Source organism: Pteronotus mesoamericanus, unplaced genomic scaffold, assembly GCF_021234165.1.
Source record: "Pteronotus mesoamericanus isolate MK-2021 breed Mesoamerican mustached bat unplaced genomic scaffold, CSHL_Meso_final contig_25, whole genome shotgun sequence".
Lineage (NCBI taxonomy): Eukaryota > Metazoa > Chordata > Mammalia > Chiroptera > Mormoopidae > Pteronotus > Pteronotus mesoamericanus.
Window position 1 is genome coordinate 39,108,358 of NW_026555105.1, and position 24,995 is coordinate 39,133,352.

The following is a 24,995-nucleotide window of genomic DNA, read 5'->3' on the forward strand; positions in this document are numbered from 1 at the left end:
CTCTGTTTTTTGTTTTTAAATTGGTTGTTATCCTTTTGGTTGTGTGAGGAATTGAAGTGTACCTACCTATGCCTCCATCTTGGCTGGACCTGTCATTCCTTGTGTTATTTAATTGTGTCTTTTTTTTCAGTCTCATCAGAGTCAACTTAATTAGTATTTTCAAAGAACTAGCTTTAGGATTTAATCAATTCTATTATATTTTATGACTACATAATCAATAATTCATTGCCTCAATAATGTTCCTAACAAACAACTATAAACCACAGTGACATACCATAATAAGCATGTTTTGCACATGCAGCTGGGGTTAGCTGCACAGTTCTGCCAATCTTGGCTGGGTCTTCTCATAGGTATTTGGGTTGGTTGCATATTGGCTGACTAGGATGGCCTTGGCTCTGCTTCATGTGCTTCTTTCCTTTAGCAGACTCGATTGGGCATGTTCTCATTGTGATAGCAGATGTGTAAGAGACTGAATGGAAACACACAGGCCTCTTGAGGTCTAGACTTTGAAATAACATGTCACTAATCCAAAGCACGTCACATGGCAGAGCTCAGGATCAGTGTGAGAAGATGCTATATGGACAAGAGCCTAAATACAGGGAGGACGAATAACCCACGTCATCATTGCAACTCATGCTCAAAAAGAAAAGAATAATGCTCTTGATTTTTGTCATGGCCTTCTTTCTCCTGTCATAGGAGACACAAACTCTAAATTTATCCTTGAAGATGCTAAAACCTATAGTCTCATCTCAAGATCTGGTAATTACCTGTGCATTAAACTCAAGTTCATCATACTGTATGGCTTGGAGTCTGCACTGCACTCCAGATGGGAGAAGTTTCCTTGAAAAATATGAACAAAGCCCTTTGTCCTTTCATGCAGCATGTGTAGCATTTTTCTTTGCACTGTTGTGGACTCTTATCAAACTTTTGCTTTTAATTTTGTCAATCAGCAAATGGTAAGTACCTCCCATAGTTTTAGGAGCCTAGTCTAGTACATGGTGAGTCTAGTAGTGTCCAATGGCAGAATAAAAATGCAAGATAAATGGATTTACAATAAGAGAATTATTTTGAAGGATAAAAAATTGTGGTGGGTCCATAGCAAAACAAAATCAAAGCCATTTTGAGAGCATCAGCATAGATTTCATAGAAAAGAAACTTTTGAGTCAAAACTTCACAGACACATTTGAGCTTTCTAGGTGAGTAAGCAGAAAGATTTTCTTCACAGAAGGAACAAAATGTACAAAGTAAGGAGATATTAGACATCATGGTTTGTTAGGGAAAAGTTTAATTTCAGTATTGCTGGAGGATGAAGTGAAGGAGTGACAGGAGATGAAGCAGAACAAGCAGTTGAAGTAAGGAAATCAAGGTCTTGCATACCTTACTAAAGAGTTTAGATTGTATTTAATCACAACATAAGGGACACATGGTCAACTTCCAAACCGTAGGATGATTTTCCAGGGCCATTAGAGTATCCAGGAAAAAGATAAAGAGGGACTGAATCAGAGCAGTGATTATGGATGAATCTGGGAGATATTTTGGAGAATTAATGAAACTTGATGTTTCACTGCACATGAGGAAAAAGGAAGGTTGTAGAAAGAGGAAATATCCAGGATGTCCTCAGAAACTGGTTGGATAGTGGATGCATTTTGCGAGATGGGAATAATAAGAGTGAATTAATTATTTAATGGAGATGCTACGATTTCTGATTTGGACGAATTGAACTTGCCGTTTCTAATAAGCACTTGAGTACGCAGTGCTCAGTCAGCAACAGGTGCCTATTGAAGTAGACTGAAACATGACCTACCAAAAGATGTCCACTTCCTAATCCTTGAAAGCTATAAATGTTTCCCTAGTTTTAGAAAAAGGGTCTTTGTAGGCGTGATTAAGGATCTTGAGATGAAGAGATTATCCTAGATTATCTAAGGGGTCTGAAATGCCATCATGTAGTCTTATAAGAGAGAGATAGAGGGAGATAATACAGAAGAGGAGAACTGCCATGTGACCACAGAGGCAGAGACTGGAGTGATGTGGCCACATGGCAAGGATTACTAGCAGCCACTATAAACCACCATGTAAGCTTGAAGAGGCAGGAACTGATTTTTTTCACAGAGCCTGGAGCATGGCCCTGCTGACCCCTTGATTTCTGCCCAGATGCTGATTTTGGACTTCCATATTCCAGAGCTGTGAGAAAATGTATTTCATTTCATTTTTCTTTACTCTTCCCTTCCCTTCCCTTTCCTTCCCTTCCCTTCCCTTCCATTCCCTTCTCTTTTCCTTCCCTCCCCATGACCCTCATTTTTTGCCACCAAGTGCTTGGTACTTTGTTACAGAAGCCACAGGAAACTCACACAATTAGGAAGAAGACCAAAGGGCCAGAGGCTAAGCGAGGAAGGAAAACTTGTTAAGAAATAAGGATACCTTCACTCTTCAACAGAACTCCCTGATGAGTTGTGTTCATTGTTTCCATTCTCGTTTACTGTCTAGAGGCTACCACTTATCCTTTAGGTCTCAGCTTAAGTGTCTTGAAGAATTTCTCTGACTACTCATCCTAAAGTAGCTCCCAAGGTCGTATTTTCTACATGCCATCTCTCATAACTTAGTATTTTCTCATTTACTTACTAACTTGCTTCAGCTGTGTTAGTCTTTCTCATTGCTGAATCCCTAATGCCTAGAATGTTGTTATCTAACAGAGTTGGTATGAAATACACATTTTTAAATGAATGAATGAATAAATAAATGAATATTCAGTGTGATAGTTAGGCGTGTGTCTGTATATATGTGTGCGTATTGTGTGTGCCTGCATACCCTAATCACTGCGAGCCCTTTAAAGTAGGTAGGACTGCATAATATTCATTATTTACTTCTGGTACCCAATTGAGTGCCTACAACTCATTGATCTCCACTGTACTTTGGCTGAAAAAATGATTTAATACAAACTTCAAATCTTTTCTCTTTCCTCATCTTAAAACTGAGTGACTTAAATTCACTTGTTAGTATTTTCTGAAATCATCCATAGTATTAAAACACTAAACAAAAATGACTATTTGGTAATATTTTGAAAATAGGCATTTACTTTTATATTTTTTAATTATACTTTATTGTTTATGCTTATTAGAGTTGTCCCAATTTTACCTTTTTTGTCCCCCTCCACCCAGCTCCCCAACTCCCTCAGGCAATCCCTACACCATTGTCCATGTCCACAGGTCCTACATATATGTTCTTTAGCTATTCTGTTCTCTGTGCTGTCCTTTACATGCCCAAGACTATTCTGTAACTACCACTTTGTATTTCTTAATCCCTTTACCTTTTTCACCCATCTTCCTGTCCCCTCTTCCATCTGAAAACCATCAAATGTTCTCTGTATCTGTGATTCTGTTTCTGTTCTACTTTTTTGTTTATTTTGTTTTTTAGATTCAATTGTTGATAGATATGTATTTATTGCCATTTTATTATTCATATTTTTTATCTTCCTCTTCTTAAACAAGACCCTTTAACATTTTATATAATACAGGTTTGGTGGTGATGAACTACTTTAGCTTTTTCTTGTCTGGGGAACTCTATCTGATCTTAGATTCTAAATGATAGCTTTGCTGGGTAGATTAATCTTGGTTGTAGGTCATTCCTTTTCATCTTTGAATATTTCTTGTCAATCCCTTCTAGCCTGCAAAGTTTCTTTTGAGAAATCAGCTGACAGTCTTATAGGAATTGCTTTGTAGGTAATTACCTGCTTTTTTCTTGCTGCTTTTAAGGTTCTCTCTTTATCTTTAACCTTTAGCATTTTAATTATGATGTGTTGTGGTGTGGGCCTCTTTGGGACCATCTTATTTGGGACTCTGTGCTTCCTGGACTTGTATGTATATTTCCTTCAATAAGTTAGGAAAGTTCTCTTTCATTATTTTTTCAAATAGGTTTCCAATTTCTTGCTCTTTCTCTCCTTCTGGCACCCCTATGATGAAAATATTGGTATGCATGAAGTTGTCCTAGAGGCTCCTTACACTATCCTGTTTTTTGGATTCTCTTTTTTTATTGCTGTTCTGATTGGTTGTTTTTTGCCCCCTTATGCTCCAAATCACTGATTTGATTCTTGATTTCATCCACTCCACTGTTGATTTGTGGTAGATTGTTCTTTATTCCAGTTACTGTATCCTTTATTTCTGACTGGTTATTTTTTATGCTACTGAGGTTCTCACTAAGTTCCCTGAGCATCCTTATAATCAGTATTTTGAACTTTGCATCTGATAGATTGCTTTCAACCATATTGTTTAGCTCCTTTTCTGGAGTTTTGTTCTGTTCTCTCATTTGGGCCGTGTTTCTTTGTCTCCTTATTTGGCAGCCTCTCTGTGCTTGTTTCTATGTATTAGGTAGAGCTGCTATGTTTCCCAGGCTTGATAGAATGGCCTAATGTAGTAGGTGTCCTGTGGGATCCAAATGGCACAGCCTTCCGTACTGCCCAAGCAGGGTACTCAAGGTGCACCCAACTGTGTAGGCTGTGTACACCCGCCTCTTGTAATTGAACCTTGATTGCTGTTGGCATGTCCAAGATCATCCACTACCTGTGTTCTATCTAGGGTCACACAGCATTAGCTACAAAGTGATCTGCATATGGCTGCTTCTTGTGCTGGGCTTGGAGGTGCCCTGGAGAGGCCAAACTGTGATCTAAGACTGGCTGCTGTTAGTGCCAGGCCTGGGGCAAGAGAGTGAGAGGTATGGGGTCCACTGAAGCCAGATGCCACTTGTTTGAGATGATTTAGGGAAATCTTAAGCATGGGCCAGGACAACCCATTTGTATGGAAAAGACACTGGAAACAGGTTGGGTGGGCCAGAAAGTTGTGTGGGGCAATGCCTCAGGGAATCACCAGGGTTGAGCAAACAGCATGAGCCAAGTTGATGGAATCTCAAATTTGGTGCCTGCCTGCTGGCTCTGGGGCTTTGTGTGGGGATGACTCAGAAAAGGAAAAATGGACTCTGCCAGCACTTTTGTCTGGGAACAAGCTATCCCCCAGTTCTCACCTGGATGCCAGACAATTCAGTTTCTCCCTGTATGATTCTGATGCCTTTCAATCTGCTGCCCCATGCTAGAACTCAGAGAGAGTAAGTCTGAATAAATCCGTGCACAGGCCCTTTAATTGGAACTTCCTGGGATTCCAGCAGTTTCTGTCTTCCACAGTCTCAACCCCTTCTGGTTTTTGGCCCAGAAGTTATAGAGACTTATTGTCCTGGCCCTGGAACTCTGGGCTGGGGAACCTGGTGTGGGCCTGGGACCCTTCGCTCCTGAGATATCCCTCCCAAATTTTGTCGCCCACACATGGGTATGGGGCTGGCCTGTTCCACACCTCCACCCCTCCTACCAGTCTCAGTGTGGTTTCTTTGTTAATTCTGTAGTTGTAGGGCTTCTATTCAGCTCAGTTTCTGACAGTTCTGAATGCTGGTTGTTCCATAGTTTAGTTGTATTTTTGATGTAGTTGTGCGAGGTGGTGAGCCATGTTTACCTATGCCACCATCTTGACCATAAGTCATAGAAATTTACTTTTACAACCACATATTCTTTTTTTTAATATCAAGTTTATTGTAGAAATAAATAAATTAATGCATATGAAGTTCCTACCAGCCAAGTTTAAAGTATTCTTTACATTTTTGAATGTATGACTGAATGGAAGTAGAGGAGATATTTTTTGTGCAAAGAGATTTTGCACAACCACTCAGCTGGCCTTCTGAGCCTGTGAATAGAATGGGCAAAAGTGGAAAACTTTTTTTTTGGGGGGGTGGGGTTGGCCAAAAGGTTCGTTCTTTTTTTTTCTCCTTAATCAAAATTTTTATTGTATTTTTTTCCATTACCACTTATCCCCCTTGTACCCCCACCACCACCCAGCAGTTAACACACTGTTGTTCAAGTCCATGAGTCCTTTTTCCTTTTTGCTCAACCGCTGTACCCCATAACCTTCCCCCCAGAGCAGTCACCCTGCTCTGTACCTGTGACTCTCTATTTTGCTTGTTAGTTCAGTTGGTTCATTAGATTTCATATATGAGTGAATTATGTGGTATTCGTCTTTCTCTGACTGGTTGACTGGCTTATTTCACTCAGTCCAATGTTCTTCAAGTCCATCCATGCTGTGGCAGAGCATAAAATTTTCTGCTTTTTTACAGCAGAGTAGTTTTCAGTAATTATTTCTTCAAATAAGATCTCTTTTTTTAATGTCAAAATCCATTATAAAATATTAAAAAATTTAAATCAATTGTAAAGGCTCAGCAATTGAAACACTATGAGAGCAGCAGAGAAATAAGCAAGTAAATTAATGAAATGAGCATTCTAGAAACAAACATATATCTAACAATGTAATATATGATTAAATTGGTATTTCAAATCAATGGGGAAAATAAGGTTTATTCAAAAAATAAGGTTCATGGACCACTACTACCTGAAATAAAACAAATATAGAGCCCTATTTCACACATTATACAAGAAATATTCAGGTGAGTTAAAAATCAATATGTAGAATATAAGGAGTTTTAGAAGAAAATAGAGCTAATATTTTTAATGACCTGAAGTAAAATATTCAGACCCAGAAGCTATAAAGTAAAATATTGACAATATGACTATATTAAACATTTAATACTATACAGTAATACATATACAAAAAAAGTTCAAGGACAAGTAATAGAATAGGAAAGTATTGCAACACATCTAAAAAAGGGTTAATAGTTGTTTCTTTTTTTATGGCAAAAATTCTACAAACATTTAATCGAAAAATGAATAAAGAATACAAAAAAGTAATTTAAAACTTTTTTAAAATAATAGAAATAGGCAAGAAATCTACAAAAACAGGTTTACTTTCAACAAATAATGAAGTAACAAACACATCATTGTGACAATCAGATTAATACGTATTAAAATATTGGTAATATCAAGTGTTGGTAACTGTGAAAGGAACTGGGTGGGTATTCATAAACTCTTTTTCTTCACCTTCTCAAAGCAGTCCCTTTAGCATATTTTGCAATTCTGGTTTCGTGGAGGTATATACTTCTAGCCTGTTTTGTCTGGGAAACTCCTTATTTCACCTTCAATTTTAATTGAGAGCCTTGCTGGGTAGAGCAGTCTTGGTTGCAGGCCTTTGCTTTTCAGGACTTGGAGTATTTCTTGCCATTCTCTTCTGGCCTGTAGTGTTTCTGTTGAGAAGTCAGCTGCTAGCTGTATCAGGGCCCTCTTATATGTTACTACCTGTTTCTCCCTTACTGCCTTTAGGATTCTCTGTTCGTCTTTGATATTTGGCATTTTAATGATGGTGTGTCTTGGAGTGGGCCTCACTGGGTTCCTCTTGAATGCGACCCTCTGTGCTTCCTGGACTTGTGTGACTTTTTCTCTCCTCCACTTAGGGAAGTTTTTCATGGTTACTTTTTCAAACAGGTTCTCTATCTCTTGCTGCTCTTCTTCTCTTTGTGGTATCCCTATTGTACGGATATGATGATGATGATGATGACGATGATGATGATGATGATGATGTTGTTGTTGTTATTGTTTCCGGTTGTCCTGCATTTCCCTAAACACTTCTTCATTCTTTTTGAGTCTTTTTTTCATTTTCTTGCTCTTTCTGGGAGTTTTTTTCTAACTTATCCTCCAGCTCGCTGATTCTTTTATTATTCTGCTTCATCTAGCCTGCTTTTGATTCCTTCTACTGTGTTCTTCAATTCAGAAATTGTATTCTTCACTTCCTTTTGTCTCTTATTGATATTTTCTATGTCGTTTTTCATGGTTGTATTGTTTGTGGTAAGTTCCTTGTAGATTTCCTGTAGGTTTTTGTAATTCTCTCTGAGCTCATTGAGCTTTCTTAGAACGGTTGTTTGGAACTCAATATATGATAGTTTACTTACCTCTATTTCATTTAGTTCTCTTTTGGAGGATTCCCCCTTTCCCTTCTACTGGGTGCTGTTTCTTTGTCTTCTCACTATTTGTGAGACTCTTCTTTTTGGCTTCTGCTTCTTAAGTTGACCTGTCTTGATTTCCTGATTTTGTGGTGTGATCTTTTATGGTAGGAGACCGCTGTTTTTTCTTTCTGAATCTGACTCTTATGATGTCAGCTGTTGACCCTGTCTGACCTTAGACAGTCCCTTCAAGACTTCCAGGAATCTGCCGCCTGGGCTGTCTCCTTCAGTTGTTAATATAGTCACTCTGCACTCAGCAGCCAGGTTTAGACACCACAGGGAGAGGCAGAGGCAGAGGGGGTGGGGTTACTGTGTCTTCTCATACTGTTGCCACTCAGGGGAGTGGTCTACCTGAGCAAGATGGCTGCTGCTGCATGGGAGATAACTCAGCACCAGGATCCCACTGGCTACTCTCTCAGTTCTCTCCCCAAATCCTGTCCTCAGATGTCTCTAGCCCACTCTGCCCCAGCCTTTGCCTGAGACCAAGGTAAGTTGCTGCAAGTAAAAATTAATGTCTTGGCCCTTTAGAAGGCCTTCATACCTCCAACCGACCAACTCTGGCAGAGAGCAACCCTGCCACTTTTTGTTATGTGTGTATTTTTTAGGCTTTGATGCCATAAGCTAGAAATCCCCACTTATGGTTTAGAACCCACTCTCCTCAGGGGGATCCAACTGACCATTTCAGTATCCCTCTGGCACTGCTGCCCATGGGTGCCTCACCCACCTTCTTGAGTCTCTACCACACTCCTTACCATGTAGGTTACACTAAAGATGATTCTTGTTCTGCCTGAGGTTATAAGGCTCATCTCTCACTATTGTTCAGTTGTTGGTTACAGGTGATTTCTCCATATTTTAGTTGTAATTCCAGATCGGTTCTGGGAGATCAGTGTGACTTCCACTCACCCCTCTGCCATCTTGAAGTCTGTCACAATCAGACATTCTTTTTGAACTTTAATTGCATTAGTACTATATGGAATTGTCCTCCTTTAAAAAGTTAGTATAATGTAGTTATAGTTCCTTTGGATGAACTCTTCTCCCGAGGAATAACCATTGTTAATTCTTTAGTATGTATCCTTCCAGACTTCATTTTTACTTTTGTATGAAATCCAGGTATTCATAGAAAAGACACTACCACTTTATGGCAGTTTTTAAAAAGATTAAATTATTTATTTTTAGAGAGAAGGGAAGGGAGGGAGAAAGAAAAGGAGAGAAACATGATGTAAGAGAAACATTGGTCAGTTTTCTCTTGTATGCACTCCGATCAGGGACTGAACTACAACCCAGGCATGTGCTTTGACTGGGAATTGAACAGGTGGCCTTTCACTTTTTGGTATGCTGCCAAACAACTGAGCTATAAGTTTCAAAGCTTGAGGCAGTTTAAAAAAAAAAAAAAATATATATATATATATATATATATATATATATATATATAATCTTTTGAGTATATGATGTTTTGAAATTTCCTTCTTGACTCGACTCTTTGAGATTTAGTAATGTTGATATGTCCAGGACACTTATTTTCCCTTCTGGGTAGTAGCCACTGTACAGAATGTGCCATATTTGTCCTTAGATGAACATTGAAGTTTTTTTTTCTGTAGTTTTATTGTTGCAAACAATGCTGCAATAAACATCCTTGTGCATGTCTCCTTGGGCCCCTTGTAAGAGTTTTCACAAACTGTATTCACAGACTCGTTCTTGCTGGGCTTGGAAATACTGACATTGCTACCAAACATGGCATACCAGCAGACTTCCTCCAAACCTTTTCTTAATTCTTCAATTGTTAGTGTTGTCAGCATTTTTAACTTTTGACAATATGGTAGATGTGACAGGAGATATTATTGTTTCAATTTTATTTCTTCAAATATTATTGAGGTTGAATACTTCTATATGTTGATTGATCACTTACCTTTCCTGTCCATTCATGTTCTTTGCCTATTGAGATGGTTTTCTTTAACTGGAATTCAATTGTTGGTCTATTGTGTGTGTTGCAAATTTTTTCCATGTATCTCTACTTTTTAAAAAAACATTTTTAGGGTACTTTTGATAGAATACTTAAATTTTGATGTGGTCAAATAGGTTATTATTTTCCTTTTATGACTTCTGCCTTTTGTATTTTTAAGGAATAAGTTTTTTCCACCCAGCAAGATTATATTCTCCTATATTTTTTCTAGTAATTTCAAACTATTTAAAAAAATTTTAGGCTGTTAACTTATCAGCAAAATACTTTTGTGTATTATATGAAATAGGGGGCTCAAATTATTATTTTCCAGTATGGTTACTCAGCACTGTTGATTATGCAGTTTATTCTTTCTAAAGGTGGCAATCAAAGTGCCACCTTTAACATTTCATAATTGTATGGCATTTTTATGGACTTCATACTGTTCTATTTCTACTCCAGTAAAACTGTTTTTAATAAATGGCTTTATAATGTCTAGTATTCATTAGGAAATCTGACCCATTCTTTGTTCTTATTTCTTAAAATTTTTTTTACGATGTGTTCCTCTATTTTTATGCTTTCATAATCAGTTAATTTCATTTTACAAAAATCCTGTTGGGATTTTTTTTATTGATAGCTAAAATAAATGTAAAAGAAAAACTAGATTTTATACTATATTTTTTCCTAATGCCTTCAAAATGTCTTACTTGGCTTTCCCTATGTATTAATCCTATTAGTAAATATCAGGGCAGACCCGGGTCTTTTGGGATCTAATGCCTATACAATTTAACAGCCCTCTTTAAGAAAAAGAATGCAAAATTATGGATGCAGTAGTAGCTTGCCATGGATAGGGCCTATACTAGGGAGGTGACTGAACCTTTGGTTTTATTAGCTTTGCAGTAAACCAACTTCAGATAAGCAGTCTCACTTTAAAAGTTCTAGTAAATTTTGCCTTCACTCTCACTAGAATAAAGCACTAGTTCATCACTTCTAAGCTATATAAATGATATATAATAAAAAAAATTAAATTTGCAGCACCAATCATAATTTTGGTTTTGTGTTACGTAAAATCACTGCTTCGACTTTTCCTTGGGATAGCACCTCACATGTGAAGATCTCAGAGCACATTGTGGAAATTAAGTAAGTAAACCTCACAAAACCTCAGAGACGTGGGAAAGAGAGATGTAGCATCACCTCTCCCAGTTCTGAAATGCAGCCTCCTCTGGGGATGAGCATGGCAGCTGCTTAATAATAAAGTGTAACACCCCATGACAGTTTAGCCAAGACAGTCAGTAGTTGTAGTTTGGTAATTGTCTCACGAGCATTAGATTGTCAAGAAGTGAAGGCACCAGTATTATTAGTTCATTGTAAATCTAATCCAGTCTGTTTTGAAAATATATTTTATTGATTATGCTATTACAGTTGTCCCAATTTTCCCCCTTTGCCCCCTTCTGCCCAGTAACCCACTTCCTTTCAACAATCCCACCCCCCCTTAGTTTATGTCCATGAGTCATGCATATACGTTCTTTGGCTTCTCCATTTCATGTACTATTCTTAACACCCCCTTGTTTATTTTGTGCCTAATAATTATGCTTCTTAATCCCTGTACCTCTTCCTCCATTCTCCTCCTCCCCCCTCCCAGCTGATAACTCTCCAAATGATCTCCATATCTATGATTCTCTTCCTGTTCTGGTTGTTTGCTTAGTTTGTTTTTTTAGATTGAGTTGTCGATAGTTTAAGATTTCTGACTTCTTAGTAATTTTATCCTAATTATTAAAGAAATATATATACAGTGAAGGTCAAGTTTTCTTTTAGTTTTGTTTTTTGTAGCTCTTCACATTTAAAACTTAAAGTAGAAAAAGACTATCTTTAAAATAACTAAAGTGCAGCTTAAGAGTAGTTATTGATATATATTTTTTTAATTTGAAAGTTTTCTGCTGAGCAAAACAAATAAATGTTAGTAGAAGTCACAAGAACGGCTACCATTAAGAGGTGTTAGTTGGGCAGGGGGATGAGAGAGGAAGTTTCTGGGTACTAGGAATGCTTTTAGATTTCATTTGGTTGGTTGTTACATGGGAATAGAAACATGTATAAATTCAGACTTTACCATATGCATGTTATAGTTCAAAAACAAAGTAATTTAACCAAAAAACATGCTGCTCTTATCATCATGAGAATGCCAGAAACCCCATGTAGACTATCTGGAAAGTTTTGAGAGAAGCAGGACATATTTAGAAACTAGAGACATGGTACATTTTATTTTCCACAAAGTATCTTCTATTTTTTTAATTTTATTTTTAAATTAATTTATTTATTTTTCCAAATATATTTGTCTCTGTCTTCCCCACACCACTTTCCCCTGCTCCCTCCCACTCCCTTTCTCAATCCTTCCCCACTTTGGTTTTGTCCATGAATCCTTGCTGTATGTTCCTTGACTTGTCCCTTCCCTTCCTTCCCCCCCCCCACCCCTCCCTACTCCCCTCTGGTCTCTGTTGGTTTCTATTCCTTTCAGTGTTGCTGGTCTTATTTTCCTTGCATCTTTGTTTTGTTGGTTAGGTTCCACTTATCAGTGAGATCATATGGTATTTGTCTTTACTCCCCAGGCTTATTTCGCTTAGCATAATGCTCTCTAGTTCCATCCATGCTGTCACGAAGTGTAGTAGTTCTTTTTTTCTTTCTGCTGCGTAGTATTCCATTGTGTAAATGTACCATAATTTTTGGATCCACTCATCTAGTGATGGGCATTTAGGTTGCTTACAGCGCTTGGCTATTGTAAATTGTGCTGCTATGAACACTGGGGTGCATAGGTTCTTTTGAATTGGCATTTTGGGATTCTCAGGGTATAGTCCCAGCAGGGGAATCACTGGATCAAAAGGCAGTTCCATTTTCAGCTTTTTGAGGGAATTCCACACTGCTTTGCACAATGGCTGCACCAGTCTGCATTCCCACTAACAGTGCACTAGGGTACCCTTTTCTCCACAGCCTCGCCAGCGCCTGTTGTTTGCTGATCTGTTTATGATGGCTATTCTTACCCATGTGAGGTGATATCTCATTGTGGTTTTGATCTGTATTTCTCTGATGGCTAGTGATGCTGAACTTCTCTGGGCCCTCTGTATCTCCTCCTTGGAAAAGCATCTGCCCAGATCCTTTGCCCATTTGTTGATTGGATCATTTGTCTTCTTGGAGTGGAGTCGAGTGAGTTCTTTATATATTTTGGAGATCAAACCTCTATCTGATATATCATTAGCAAATATATTTCCCCATACGGGTGGCTCCCTTTTCATTTTGCTGATGTTTTCTTTCGCCGTGCAGAAGCTTCTTATTTTGATGAGGTCCCTCTTGTTTATTCTTCCTTTATATCCCTTGCTTTAGGAGACATATCGGTGAAAAAATTGCGGCATGGGATATCTGAGAGTTTCCTGCCAATGTTCTCCTCTAGGACTTTTATGGTGTTGTGACTTATATTTAAGTCTTTTATCCCTCTTGAGTTTATTTTTGTGTATGGTGTCAGCTGATGATCCAGTTTCAATTTTTTGCATGTAGCTGTCCAGCTCTCCCAACAGCATTTCTTGAAGAGGCTATTATTGCTCCGTTTTATGCTTCTGCCCCCTTTGTCAAATATCAGTTGCCCATTTAGACCATTCAGGTTTTGGACTGTTGTAGGTTCATTTACATTTGTTTCCAGAAACTTTTTGATTTCTTCTCTTATCTCATTATTGACCCATTCATTGTTTAATCATCTACAGTTCAGTCTCTATGAGTTTGCAAGTTTTTGAAGTTTCTCTTTGAGGTTGATTTCCAGCTTCAAGCCCTTGTGGTCTGAGAAAAAGCTTGATATTATTTCAATTTTCCTCAATTTGCCGAGGCTTGTTTGAGTCCTGTCATGTGGCCTATCTTTGAAAAACTACCATGCGCATTTGAAAAGTATGTGTATTTTGCTTCTTTGGGCTGTAAGGTTCTATATATATGTCAGTTAAGTCCATTCGATTCAGTGGGTCATTCAGTTCCACAATATCCTTGTTGATGTTTTGTTTGGAAGATCTGTCCTTTTTTGACAATGGGATGTTAAAATGCCCTACTATCAGTGTATTGCTGTCTATATCTTTTCTGAAGTCGTCCTGATTTTTAATTTTTTATTGAATTTATTGGGGTTACAGTTAACAAAATTATATAGGTTTCAGATATAGAATTCTACATGCATCATCTGTATATTGTATTATGTGTTTAACACCCCAAGTCAAGTTTCCTTCTGTCACAATTTATCCTCCCTTTACCCTCTTCTACCTCTTTCTATCCTTGCCTTCCCTCCGATGATCACCATTCTGCTGTCTGTGACCATGAGTCTTATTTTTTCTTTCTTTAATCCCTTAACCCTTTTCACCCAGTCCCCAATGCCTTCCCCTCTGACAAAGTATTTCTTCAGAAGAGGTTTTTCTAAGTCCTTCACTCCTCCCTCATGTTTCTCCCCCACCAAAAAGCTACTTGTAATGTTTGGGTGCAGTTCTGTCTCATTGTACGTGTAGTATGATATATCTCCTCTTATGCGCCCCTCACACTTCCCTGGGCATCTGATTTTTCTCTTAGAACTTCATTCTTTTTCATTCACCTACATCTTTGCTAGAAGCAGGTATAGGGTATGAGTAATCTGGGGACTTGGAGTTGAGAGGCATGTGCAGGGGCAGTTGCCACAGCTGGTGCTAGTAGAAAACAGTGGGAGAGGAGGAAGCAGAGAAGATCTAGGCTGCCTCTGGCCCTGCAGCATCTAAGGTGGCTATTGGAAAAATTAGAAAGAAGAAGACAGAGCAGCAGGCCCATGATGGCAGCAACAACTCTGGAGCCTCCAGCAGGGCCAGGGTCTCTTCTGCATCTGTGGCAGCACTCCAGGGAGGGACAGTCCCTTGACAGAGTGTCCTAGGGCTGCTCTGAGCTAAGGCCCAAAGGCTGAAGGCTGATGTCATGGCTGAGAATCCCTAGCAGAGCAGACACAGGGTGAGCCAGAGCAGAGACCTGGAGTAGGGAGATAGGGGGGTAAAAGGGAAGAGAAAAAACGAGTGGAGAGAGAGTTGAAGACAGAGAGAGAGGGAGGGAGAAGGAAGAGAGAAGGAGAAAGGAAGAGAGACCAATAGGAAGAGAGTCTGACAGGAAGAAAAGCAGGAAGACCCACAGAAAGAAAGAAGAAAGAAAGCAGAAGGTGGGGGGAGAGCTTTTTAGACAAAATTGGAAAAACGTTTTTCTACTGTTATTTTCAGTGAAGGTTAAATACATGAACACTATCCTGATTACTGGCTTTCTAGAGCATATTAAACCAATAATGCTCAGTTCCAGTTCTTTTTGCTTAGAGAGCAGAAAAGTGGAGAGTGGCCACTGTCAGACTGCATGTTCACAATCTTTTCAAAGGGAAAGTAGCCCTTATGCTAATCTTTGACATTCAAATATAGCTAATTGTGGTCATTTCCACATTCTATCATAAAATCATTTCAAAGCCTGCCATCCAAGAAGCTGATAATCAGCTGTGTGTAAACTTCAAAGGGGGCTTCTATGAAAGGATCACATAGCAACTGTCGGAGGTCTAGAGCCTCCTGGTTGCCAGGCCAGGCCCAGGCCCATTGCTGGCATCATTTTATCTCCATCATGTGGCTGAGGACATGGAGAGGTGAGAATTGGGGTGGGCTGTGAAGACCCTATCTTTCCCACCTCATGGTGCTACCCTCTGCAGTGTAATTCTTTTGACCAATTTAGAAACACATTACTATGCTGTTTCCAATTTTCTGTGGTTCTGCAGATATTTATCATCTGTTTTCTGCCCTTATGCCACTCTGTTTCTCTCAAAGGTGCTGAGCTCAAGAGTAGCAGCCAGGATTCCCAGGAAATAGTCAAGGAGCCACAAGAACCTGTCACTCCAGAGGGCAAGGAACGGGAAAGTATCCAGGTAACAGAGATCATTCACCCATGCCTGGGGCATGGGGTGGTCCAAGGGACTGCTTGTGCGGTCAGGTTTGAGGGTGGTCCTGGTGCTCGGGTTATCTGAGAAGTTCTAATGTCTGATTCGAAAAAGGCTCAACTAGTACTGGGGGCACTAAGGTTGGGGAGACAGTGAGCCCAGAGAAAACAAGAGGCTGTGTGTTTGTAGTACACGTGTTAGAGCCTCATTGCTATCTTTAGGAATACAGCTCATAATAGAATGGCATCCCTTCTCTACCTTCCTTTTCACCCATTCCCTGATTTCAGGAGGCTCAGGTGGACAGAGATGCTCACTTAAAGCCAGTTAAAAAGTTCAGACTCTCTTAAGAGACTTACACACTATCCATATACTCAAACAAGGTGGCACTTTCCTTCCTACCCAATTGGACCCTATAAAACTAGAGAGGTGTCCTCCACAGCTCCCTGCAGAGCTCTTGGCTCCATTGTCCTGGCCTGGCCTCAGCAGGAGCCCCTCCTTCTTCTGCTGTGAGGGTAACACTGATAGTATTCTGCTTGTGTTGCTTCTGCCATCCTTGCCTAAAGAAAGGGACCTACGCCAAAGGGGACCAGTCAGTGGGCTCACCTCTGGCCTAACATTGTCAGCCTGGCCCTTCATCGGCACTGTGTGTAGCCAGACTCCCAAGGCACATTTCATTACACAGCTCCGTCAGCTTCTGGTGCCCCTGACTTTTCCATCCAGCTGGGCCAAGAACCCATTCCTCAGCCGAGCAAGGGGAGCAGGTGTAGTGCACAACTTGCTTTCATTTGTCGTTTCCAACCTTAGACAAAACAGCATTCCCCGTGCCCATCAACTGATACGAAGAAAATCTTGGAGAGAAGGAGGGAGGACATTTATCTTATTTCTAGGCCACCTGGCTTATCCTTCCAATTTTCATATTGTCTCTATGGAAAATGCATTTTTATCCCACAAACCACAAAAGGACCAAATTGGTAGCTGGTTAGTTGTTGTATTTCAAGTGCTGATTTAGTCTCTGTACAGAGGCTGAGCACTCAAAATGGCCAGGCACTTTTCCTTGGTGCTGGAAGATTAATCACAGATTAGACTTTGCAATAATAAAAGATGAGTGAACTTAAAATAGAAATGAGAATTTAAAAGAAGATTAGTGTGTCAGTGAGCTGTGGGATAACTTCAGGTACCTAATATGTATGTAATTGGAGTCCATAAATAAAGGAAGAGAGAGGTTGGAACAAAAAAATATTTGAAGTAGTAACTAAAAATTTCTAAATTTTGTGAAAACAATAAACCCACAGTCACAAGCTGCATAAATAGCTAACACAAGGAACATGAAGAAAAATATACCATATAATCATAATCAAATAGTGTAAAAACATTGATAAAGAGAATTTCTTCAATTGGATAGTGGTTATTTTAGAAAAATCTATAGCTAACATCATACTTAATGGTAAAAAGACTGAATACTGTCCACCAAGGTCAGGAACCAAGCAGGAATGTCCTCTCATCACTTCTATTCAAAATTATACTGGAGACTCAAGCCAGTTCAAAAAGACAAGAAAAGAAATAAAAGACATCTAGGTTTAAAAAGAAGAAATTTTTTTATTTGAAGGTAATCATCTAGAATCTACAAAACACTTAGTAGAACTAATAAGTACTTTGGTAAGTTGCTAAATATATGCAAAATTAATATGCAATGAACAACTAGAAATTGAAATAAACATTATTTCCAATAGTACAAATGTACAAAATACTTAGAGATAAATCTGACAAAAGATGTTTAACACCTATGTACACTGAAAACTATAAAATATTTATAAGAGAATGTAATAAGACTTAAATAATTGGAGAGATATTCTGATATCCCATGTTCGTGGTTCTGAAGACTCAATATTACCGAGAGGTTAATTCTTCCCAAATTTATTAATGTAATCCTGTCAAAATTTTAGGAGGAATTTTTATAGAAATTGAAAAACTGATTCCAGTATTCATATGGAAATGGAAAGGACCTAGGTATCTAAGACAACTTTGGAAAAAGAACAAAGTTGTAGGTCTAATACTTCTGATTTCAAGACTTACTGTACATTTCTTGTAATTAAGGCAAGTGTAGTAATGATGTCAAGGTCAACAAATAAATTAGTGGAGCAGAACAGAAGATCCATGTATAGACTCAACATATAATCTATAATGATAAAAAGCAAATCATTGCTTCTGTGGGGTTGCAGAGTGGCATGGGGTGAGAGGGCGACACATAGAAACACAGAAACTTTTAGAAGTGATGTGCATGCTCATTATTTTTATTGTGATGATATTTTTATGGGTGCATACATAAAAGTCAAAACTTTTCAAAAGGTACACTTTAAATATATACAGTTTACTATATGTCAGTTATACCTCACTAAAGCAGTTTTAAAAACCTAGTGCAGCTTTCAATTTGTACAGGAGAATAAAAGTATTTTACGTTAGTTATTACTAACATCTACAGAGAATTAGGAGTGCCAGCAGTGTGCTAAGTATCTATCTATCTATCTATCTATCTTACCTATTTATCCTTATTTATTCTTATAACAGCCTCATGAGGTAAGTGGTGCTCTTAACCCCTTTATTCAGATGAGGAAAATGAGGCCCCATAACATTCTCACTGCCATACAACCAATAAGCATTGGATCCAGGATCTGAGCCCAGGCAGTCTGCTTCAGAGCTCAGGCTCTGGGACACTCTGGGCATTGGTTACTTTCTATGTTTTGCCATTGTTGTTTGCAGGGAAAAATCGCAGAAGCCTCAGCTGAAGAACTTTTACCAATAGTCCAAAGTAGTAATACTAGTGAAAAAGAGGTAGGGCTTTTGCAGGGCTTTTTGTGCTGATTGGCCCCCACGTAGCAAGAAGGTTCACTGCCTGAGTCAGTGACCTTTTCTCCTCCAGGCTCCCAGCCTTTCTCTGCAAGTTTACATCTGCTACCTCCTCTAGAGCCTACTCTACAAAACCTCCCTCAATTAACTTAACTTTACTGTGATTAACCCTCCGTTCCATCTTGCATAGCTCAGACCTAGAATTATATTGATTATTTGCAACAATTTCAGTAACTGGAGTTTTTCTATTTTTTCCCATTGTCCACAGAGAAAACATTTTGTAGGGGCAAAACATTTGTAAGAATTTTTTGCAACTGTATGTATCATATGTCCATACATACGCTCACACACACACATTTATGTTTATTATATGTCATTCATCTGCATCCTAGGTTCTAGTAACTGCTCCTACATGTGACAGATTCAGGCCAAGGGGTGGTAGCATCTTCTGGCAGATGCTATCCCTGCGCACTTCCTCATCTTTGTTAGTTTTCCTTCACCCTGCACACACCTTGACACATGGTCCTTTGTTAAACCGGCTTTGTCCCCTCCATTGGTGTATATGGTCTGTTTCCTGCTGGAAACCTGAGAGTTAAAGTAGAAATTGGCAGGGCTCTGTGGACCTTGCTCAGGACTTTGAACTTTTCATAAGGAGCAGAGGAAGGCTGTGAAGGTTTTAAGTGGGAGATTGATATGATTAGGCATTCTCATTGCCCAGTGATGAGCACAGTTCCAAACTTCCAGTGGATTCCCAAGTGCCCCTTGTTGTTAGGTCAGCTGACCCAGAATGAGTCAGCCCAGAAATCTACAGCACCCTTGAAGGGGGAACAGGGAACAAGAAGTTGAGTCATCTCTATGGAGGTCCCGGGACAAATTCATTGAACATTAATCTCAGATATTTGGATTCTGAGAGAGGGCCAGATTATTGCTCCCCTCTCTTCTTCAAACCTGAGCAATTAGGTCTTCACAGAAGTCAGCTAGAGATAAAAATACCACTTTATTATGGCCAAACCTGACCTTGAGAGCAAAAAGCTTGGATGTGTAACAAAAATGGACTTACTATTTCCTGCTGCTACTGAACCAAATGTACACACCTAGCTTAGGGCAGCATCTGCCCCCCTGGGCTAAGTGCATGGAGAAGAGAATGCATTGATCCCAGAGCAGGATGTGCTGTTGGAAAGAGAATGCACTAGGCAAGCCCAGGGTCAGTTTTCTGAATCTCACTTCAGCATGCACTATGGGACCCCTACCCATATGTTTCTGGTACTGGTCATTCCTCAGCACCCTGAGGAAGAGGAGTTCAAATTCCTGCTTTTTCTCTGTTGTGTCTGCAGGCAGGTCAGAATCTTTGGGTGAGCAGCCATCAGCCAACGACTGAAGTCAGCTAGAGAATCAGTGTCCCAGTTCCTTTGCCTCTTTGGAGGGGGGGAGTATTTCATGGTCTCCAAGAGATCTTGACGGAATTGGGTCCACAGTGGTAACCCACTCATTAAATACTCTGTGTTGGTGTCCTTCCCTTCCTTGCCTCACTTGCTCACTCCCCCTGCAGAATCTCCTGTCATTACTCCCCAAATACACTCCGAGTGCTTCTGGGAAAACCCACATTAGGACACTTACTCCCCATGCCTTGGGAAAGAGAAAGTCAGATATACAGCAGAGGGGAGCAGTTTTCTCTTCAATATTTCTGAAAGGGTAGCCATTCCTTTGGGACTCAAACAAGGATGTGGTGAGGACACAGGACAGTCTCCACTGCATGCAAAGTACTGGAACCCCAGAGGGCATCTGTGTCAACAAGGTGAATTGATTCCCCATGTTTATCTCCTTTCCTTTGGGTTGGGGGAAACACTGAAATGACAAATGACAGTAAAGGAATAAGAAGGGCTCATATTTACAAAGACATTAAGACCGAGAGAGGAGATGTTGCAAAATGAGCACTTTAAAATGTTTGGAGTGAAAAAAATCAATGGTGGAGTTTATACTGGCTTAGTACTGCTGAGAAAGGTGAAACTCAGGACATGGAGCTTCTGTGGAAGGTTAGGCAAGGACTGGGGTGCAACATGGGGTCTGCTTGACTCTCTGCTATGTAGTGTTGGGCGTACTAGGCTCCTTGCAGACAGCAGTTAACTTGTCATCTACCCCCTAATGTCACAGGTGGGCACAGGTAACCAGGTTCTTGGTGATCACAGACAAAAAATTGAACTGAACACACAGAGTTTATAGCAGAAAGCGAGAAAAAGCAGATTTATTAAGCCACACAGAACATGGGAGCAGGCCAGCTCTGAGCAGAGTGGAGCAGAGAAGAAAGGAGAAGAGCCTAACAGCAGCAGCAGCAGGACAAAAAGGGCTGAACTCAGTGGCTAGAGGACTTTTATTCCTTAGGGTGGGTCTCCCATGATTTCCTTGATTGGCTACTGGGAAGAGGATCCCACAGTGCTAATTAATTATAATGAAGTAGGGGTCACGTAGCATCTTCTGCGCAGGTGCAGTCCTGATTAACTGGGATTCAATGCTTCTCCAGATGCAGAAACTACCAGACTTAGGACAGGGTCTCCACCCTTTATCCATGTTCTTTATCTCCTGGGGAACATCTGGAGGTTTCCTCCTTCCTGACTATCTCCTGCCTCACTAAGTAAACAACCAGATGACTATTCTCTGGAGAGAATGAACAGAAGCAGCTCAAAATTCAGGTTCAGTTTGTACATATGAGACTGTGTAATGGGGAACATAGAGAATGGAAAAATAAGGGGAGTTTTCCATTTCAAATGGAATAACCCCTGAACCTCTCCTCCTGGCATCTTCTCCAAATGTCAAATGTCAGGGCTCTGTATTAGTTTTTTTATTGCTACTGCAATAAGTTACTACAAACTTAGTTGCTTAAAACAACATAAATGTACTATCTTGTAGTTCTAAATGTCAGACACCAAAACAAGCCTTTATTGTGCAAGATCCAGGTGCAGGTAGGGCCCTATTTCTTCTGGAGGCTCTAGGAGAGAATTTATTCCTTTGCCAGCTTCTAGAAACCACTTGTATTCTTTGGCATATAGCCCCTTTCTCCATTTTCAAAGCAGGTAGCATGGCATCTTCCAATTTCTCTTTGACACAGACCCTCCTGCCTTTCTCTTAGAAGAAAGGACTCATGATTTGCGCCTTCCCAGAAAGTCTTAACATAATCTCCTTGTCTTAAAATCCTTAACTTAATGACATCTTCAAAGTCTCTTTTACCCTGTAAAGTAACATCCACAGGTTCCGGGGATTAGGCTATACACATCTTTGAGGATCACCATTTTGCCTACCAAGTCCCTCATGTAGGTGTTTGGAGAACTTAATTCCCCTGGAAACCTGATGGGCCCACAGAAAAGGCCTCTAGATAGTGTCCCTGGAGGTGGTTGCCCAATAAAATGCTAGGTCTGTACTTGATCACCATGAAGTGCCCTGTTAGCTGTTAAGTATTTTGCTACATACCAAGCTTGGTTGATTTTAGGAAGCCAGGAAAGTGCTTTAGGGATCAAAGGCCATAAACCATGAACAAAGATAATTAAAAGACCTGGAACTTAAACAGAAGCTGTAAAACAAGAATGCAGGTAGTATAGCCAGCAGATGAGAAAGGCTAGATCAGAGGAAGTCATAGATTATCTGAAATACTTGATTGTTTGGAAAATAATACTGACAAACACATGACAATGACAAATCTAACACAGCATGTGAAAAAAAATTAGGAAACCAACAGAATCAAAACAAAGTACACAGGTGAGAGCACAGTTATATTATACTTCTTTCCCCAGTAACAGTGATACCTACATATTCATAATAAGGTAAATACTTACTGTTTTAACCATGAATTGTGCTATAATTATATTGGAGGATTGGGGATTAAGATATGGGGAAAAGGGTAGTGTGAGGGGGTTACATCCAAAAGGGAATTTCAAAAACTAATGAATTAAGAAATAACAGCATAGGAGAGAATCAAGATGGTGGAGGAGGGAGGGGAAGTCACACTGACCTCCTCCCCGGACCAACCTGGAATTACAACTAAATTGTGGAGAAATCACCTGCAACAAACAACTGAACAATAGTGAGAGAGTAGCCTTGTACCTCGGAGGCAGAAGAATTTGCTTTAGCGCAATCTAACTGGTAAGGAGTGTGGTAGAGACCTGAGAAGGCGGGTGGGGTGCCCACGGTGGCAGCACCAGAAGGATATTGAAACTCAATATCCTCAGTGAGCTCAGAGAGAATTGCAAAAAACTACAGGGAAACTGAGAGGAACTTACTGCAAACATTATCAGTATAAAAAAGGACATAGAAACTATGAAAAAGAGACAACAGGAAATGAAGAATACCCTTTCTAAATTGAAGAACACAGTAGAAGGAATAGCAAGAAATGTTCCAAGTCATGAAAAGCAAAAGCATGGAACCAAGGCCACTCTACCCAGCAAGGCTCTCAATGAAAATGGAAGGTGAAATAAGGAGTTTCCCAGACAAAAGAAGGCTAAAAGACTACATCTCCACCAAACCAGCACTGCAAAATATGGTAAAGGGACTGCATTAAGATGAAGAAAAGTTTCTGTGAATACCCAGTTCCTTTCAGAGTTGCAAATGCTTGATATTATAAATATTTTTAATACTCATTAATCTGATTGTGACAGTGGTGTTAATTGTTCCTTTACTATTTGTTGGAACTAAACCTGTTTTAGTTTATTTCTTGCCTATTTCTATTTCTTTTTTTAAATAAAGCTTTAAATGACTTTTTGGTGTTTTGTTGTTTTTTTTTTTTTTTTGAGAGAGAATGAAATCTATTTTTTGACTGTTCTCTTACTTATATTTTTTAATTTATTTTCTTTATTTTTTCAAATACATTTGTCTCTGCCTTCCCCCCACCACCTTCCCCTCCACCCTCCCCACTCCTCCTTTAATCCTTCCCCTTTGGATTTGTCCATGAGACCTTGCTACACATTCCCCGACCTTCCAATTCCCTTCTTTTGCCCCTGTCCTGCGCCACGCACCCCCCCCCCGCCGCCATCCCTCTTGTCTCTGTTGGTTTCTTTTCCTTTCAGTATTGTTGGTCTTATTTTCCTTGCATCTTTGTATTGTTGGTTAGGTTCCGCTTATAGGTGAGATCATATGGTATTTGTCTTTAGCCCCCTGGCTTATTTCACTTAGCATAATGCTCTTGAGTTCCATCCATGCTGTCATGAAATGTAGTAGTTCTTTTTCTCTTTCTGCTGCGTACTATTCCATTGTGTAAATGTACCATACTTTTTTGATCCAGTCATCTACTGATGGACATTTAGGTTGCTTCCAGCACTTGGCTATTGTAAATTGTGCTGCTATGAACATTGGGATGCATAGGTTCTTTTGAATTGGCGTTTTGGGATTCTTAGGGTATAGTCCTAGCAGGGGAATCACTGGATCAAAAGGCAGTTCCATTTTCAGCTTTTTGAGGAAAGTGCACACTGCTTTGCACAATGGCTGCACCAGTCTGCATTCCCACTAACAGTGTACTAGTGTTCCCTTTTCTCCACAGCCTCGCCAGCACCTGTTGTTTGTTGATCTGTTTATATTGGCCATTCTGACTGGTGTGAGATGGAACCTCATTGTGGTTTTGATCTGGATTTCTCTGATGGCTAGTGATGCCGAGCATCCTTTGAAATGTCTCTGGGCCTTCTGTATCTCTTCTTTGGAAAAGCGTCTGCCCAGATCCTTTGCCCATTTTTTGATTGGATCATTTGTCTTCTTGGAGTGGAGTCGAGTGAGTTCTTTATATATTTTGGAGATCAAACCTCTATCTGATGTATCATTAGCAAATACATTTTCCCATACAGGTGGCTCCCTTTTCATTTTGCTGATGTTTCCTTTAGCCATGCAGAAGCTTCTTATTTTGATGAGGTCCCACTTGCTTATTCTTTCCTTTATGTCCCTTGCTTTAGGAGACATATCGGTGAAAAAATTGCGGCATGGGATATCTGAGAGTTTCCTGCCAATGTTCTCCTCTAGGACCTTTATGGTGTTGCGACTTATATTTAAGTCTTTTATCCATCTTAAATTTATTTTTGTGTATGGTGTCAGTTGATGATCCAGTTTCAATTTTTTGCATGTAGCCGTCCAGCTCTCCCAGCAGCATTTCTTGAAGAGGCTATTGTTGCTCCATTTTATACTTCTGCCCCCTTTGTCGAATATTAGATGTCCATAGAGACCTGGGCTTATTTCTGGGCTTTCTATTCTGTTCCACTGGTCTATGGGTCTGTTCTTGTGCCAGTACCAGATTGTTTTGAGTATAGTGGCTTTGTAGTAGAGTTTGATGTCCGGTATTGTGATCCCTCCTACTTTGTGTTTCTTTCTCAAAATTGCTGCGGCTATTCG

At 39.7% G+C, this 24,995-nt stretch overlaps 1 protein-coding gene across 1 annotated transcript in view; it reads left to right on the plus strand.

Moving 5' to 3' along the window:
- CFAP61 (cilia and flagella associated protein 61) overlaps positions 1-24,995 on the plus strand; it is a 428,437-nt gene that overhangs the window by 122,006 nt on the left and 281,436 nt on the right. The window contains exon 9 of the mRNA XM_054574135.1: positions 15,685-15,782. Within this exon, the coding sequence (XP_054430110.1) occupies positions 15,685-15,782 (98 nt within the window). The remainder of the gene's footprint in view (positions 1-15,684; positions 15,783-24,995) is intronic.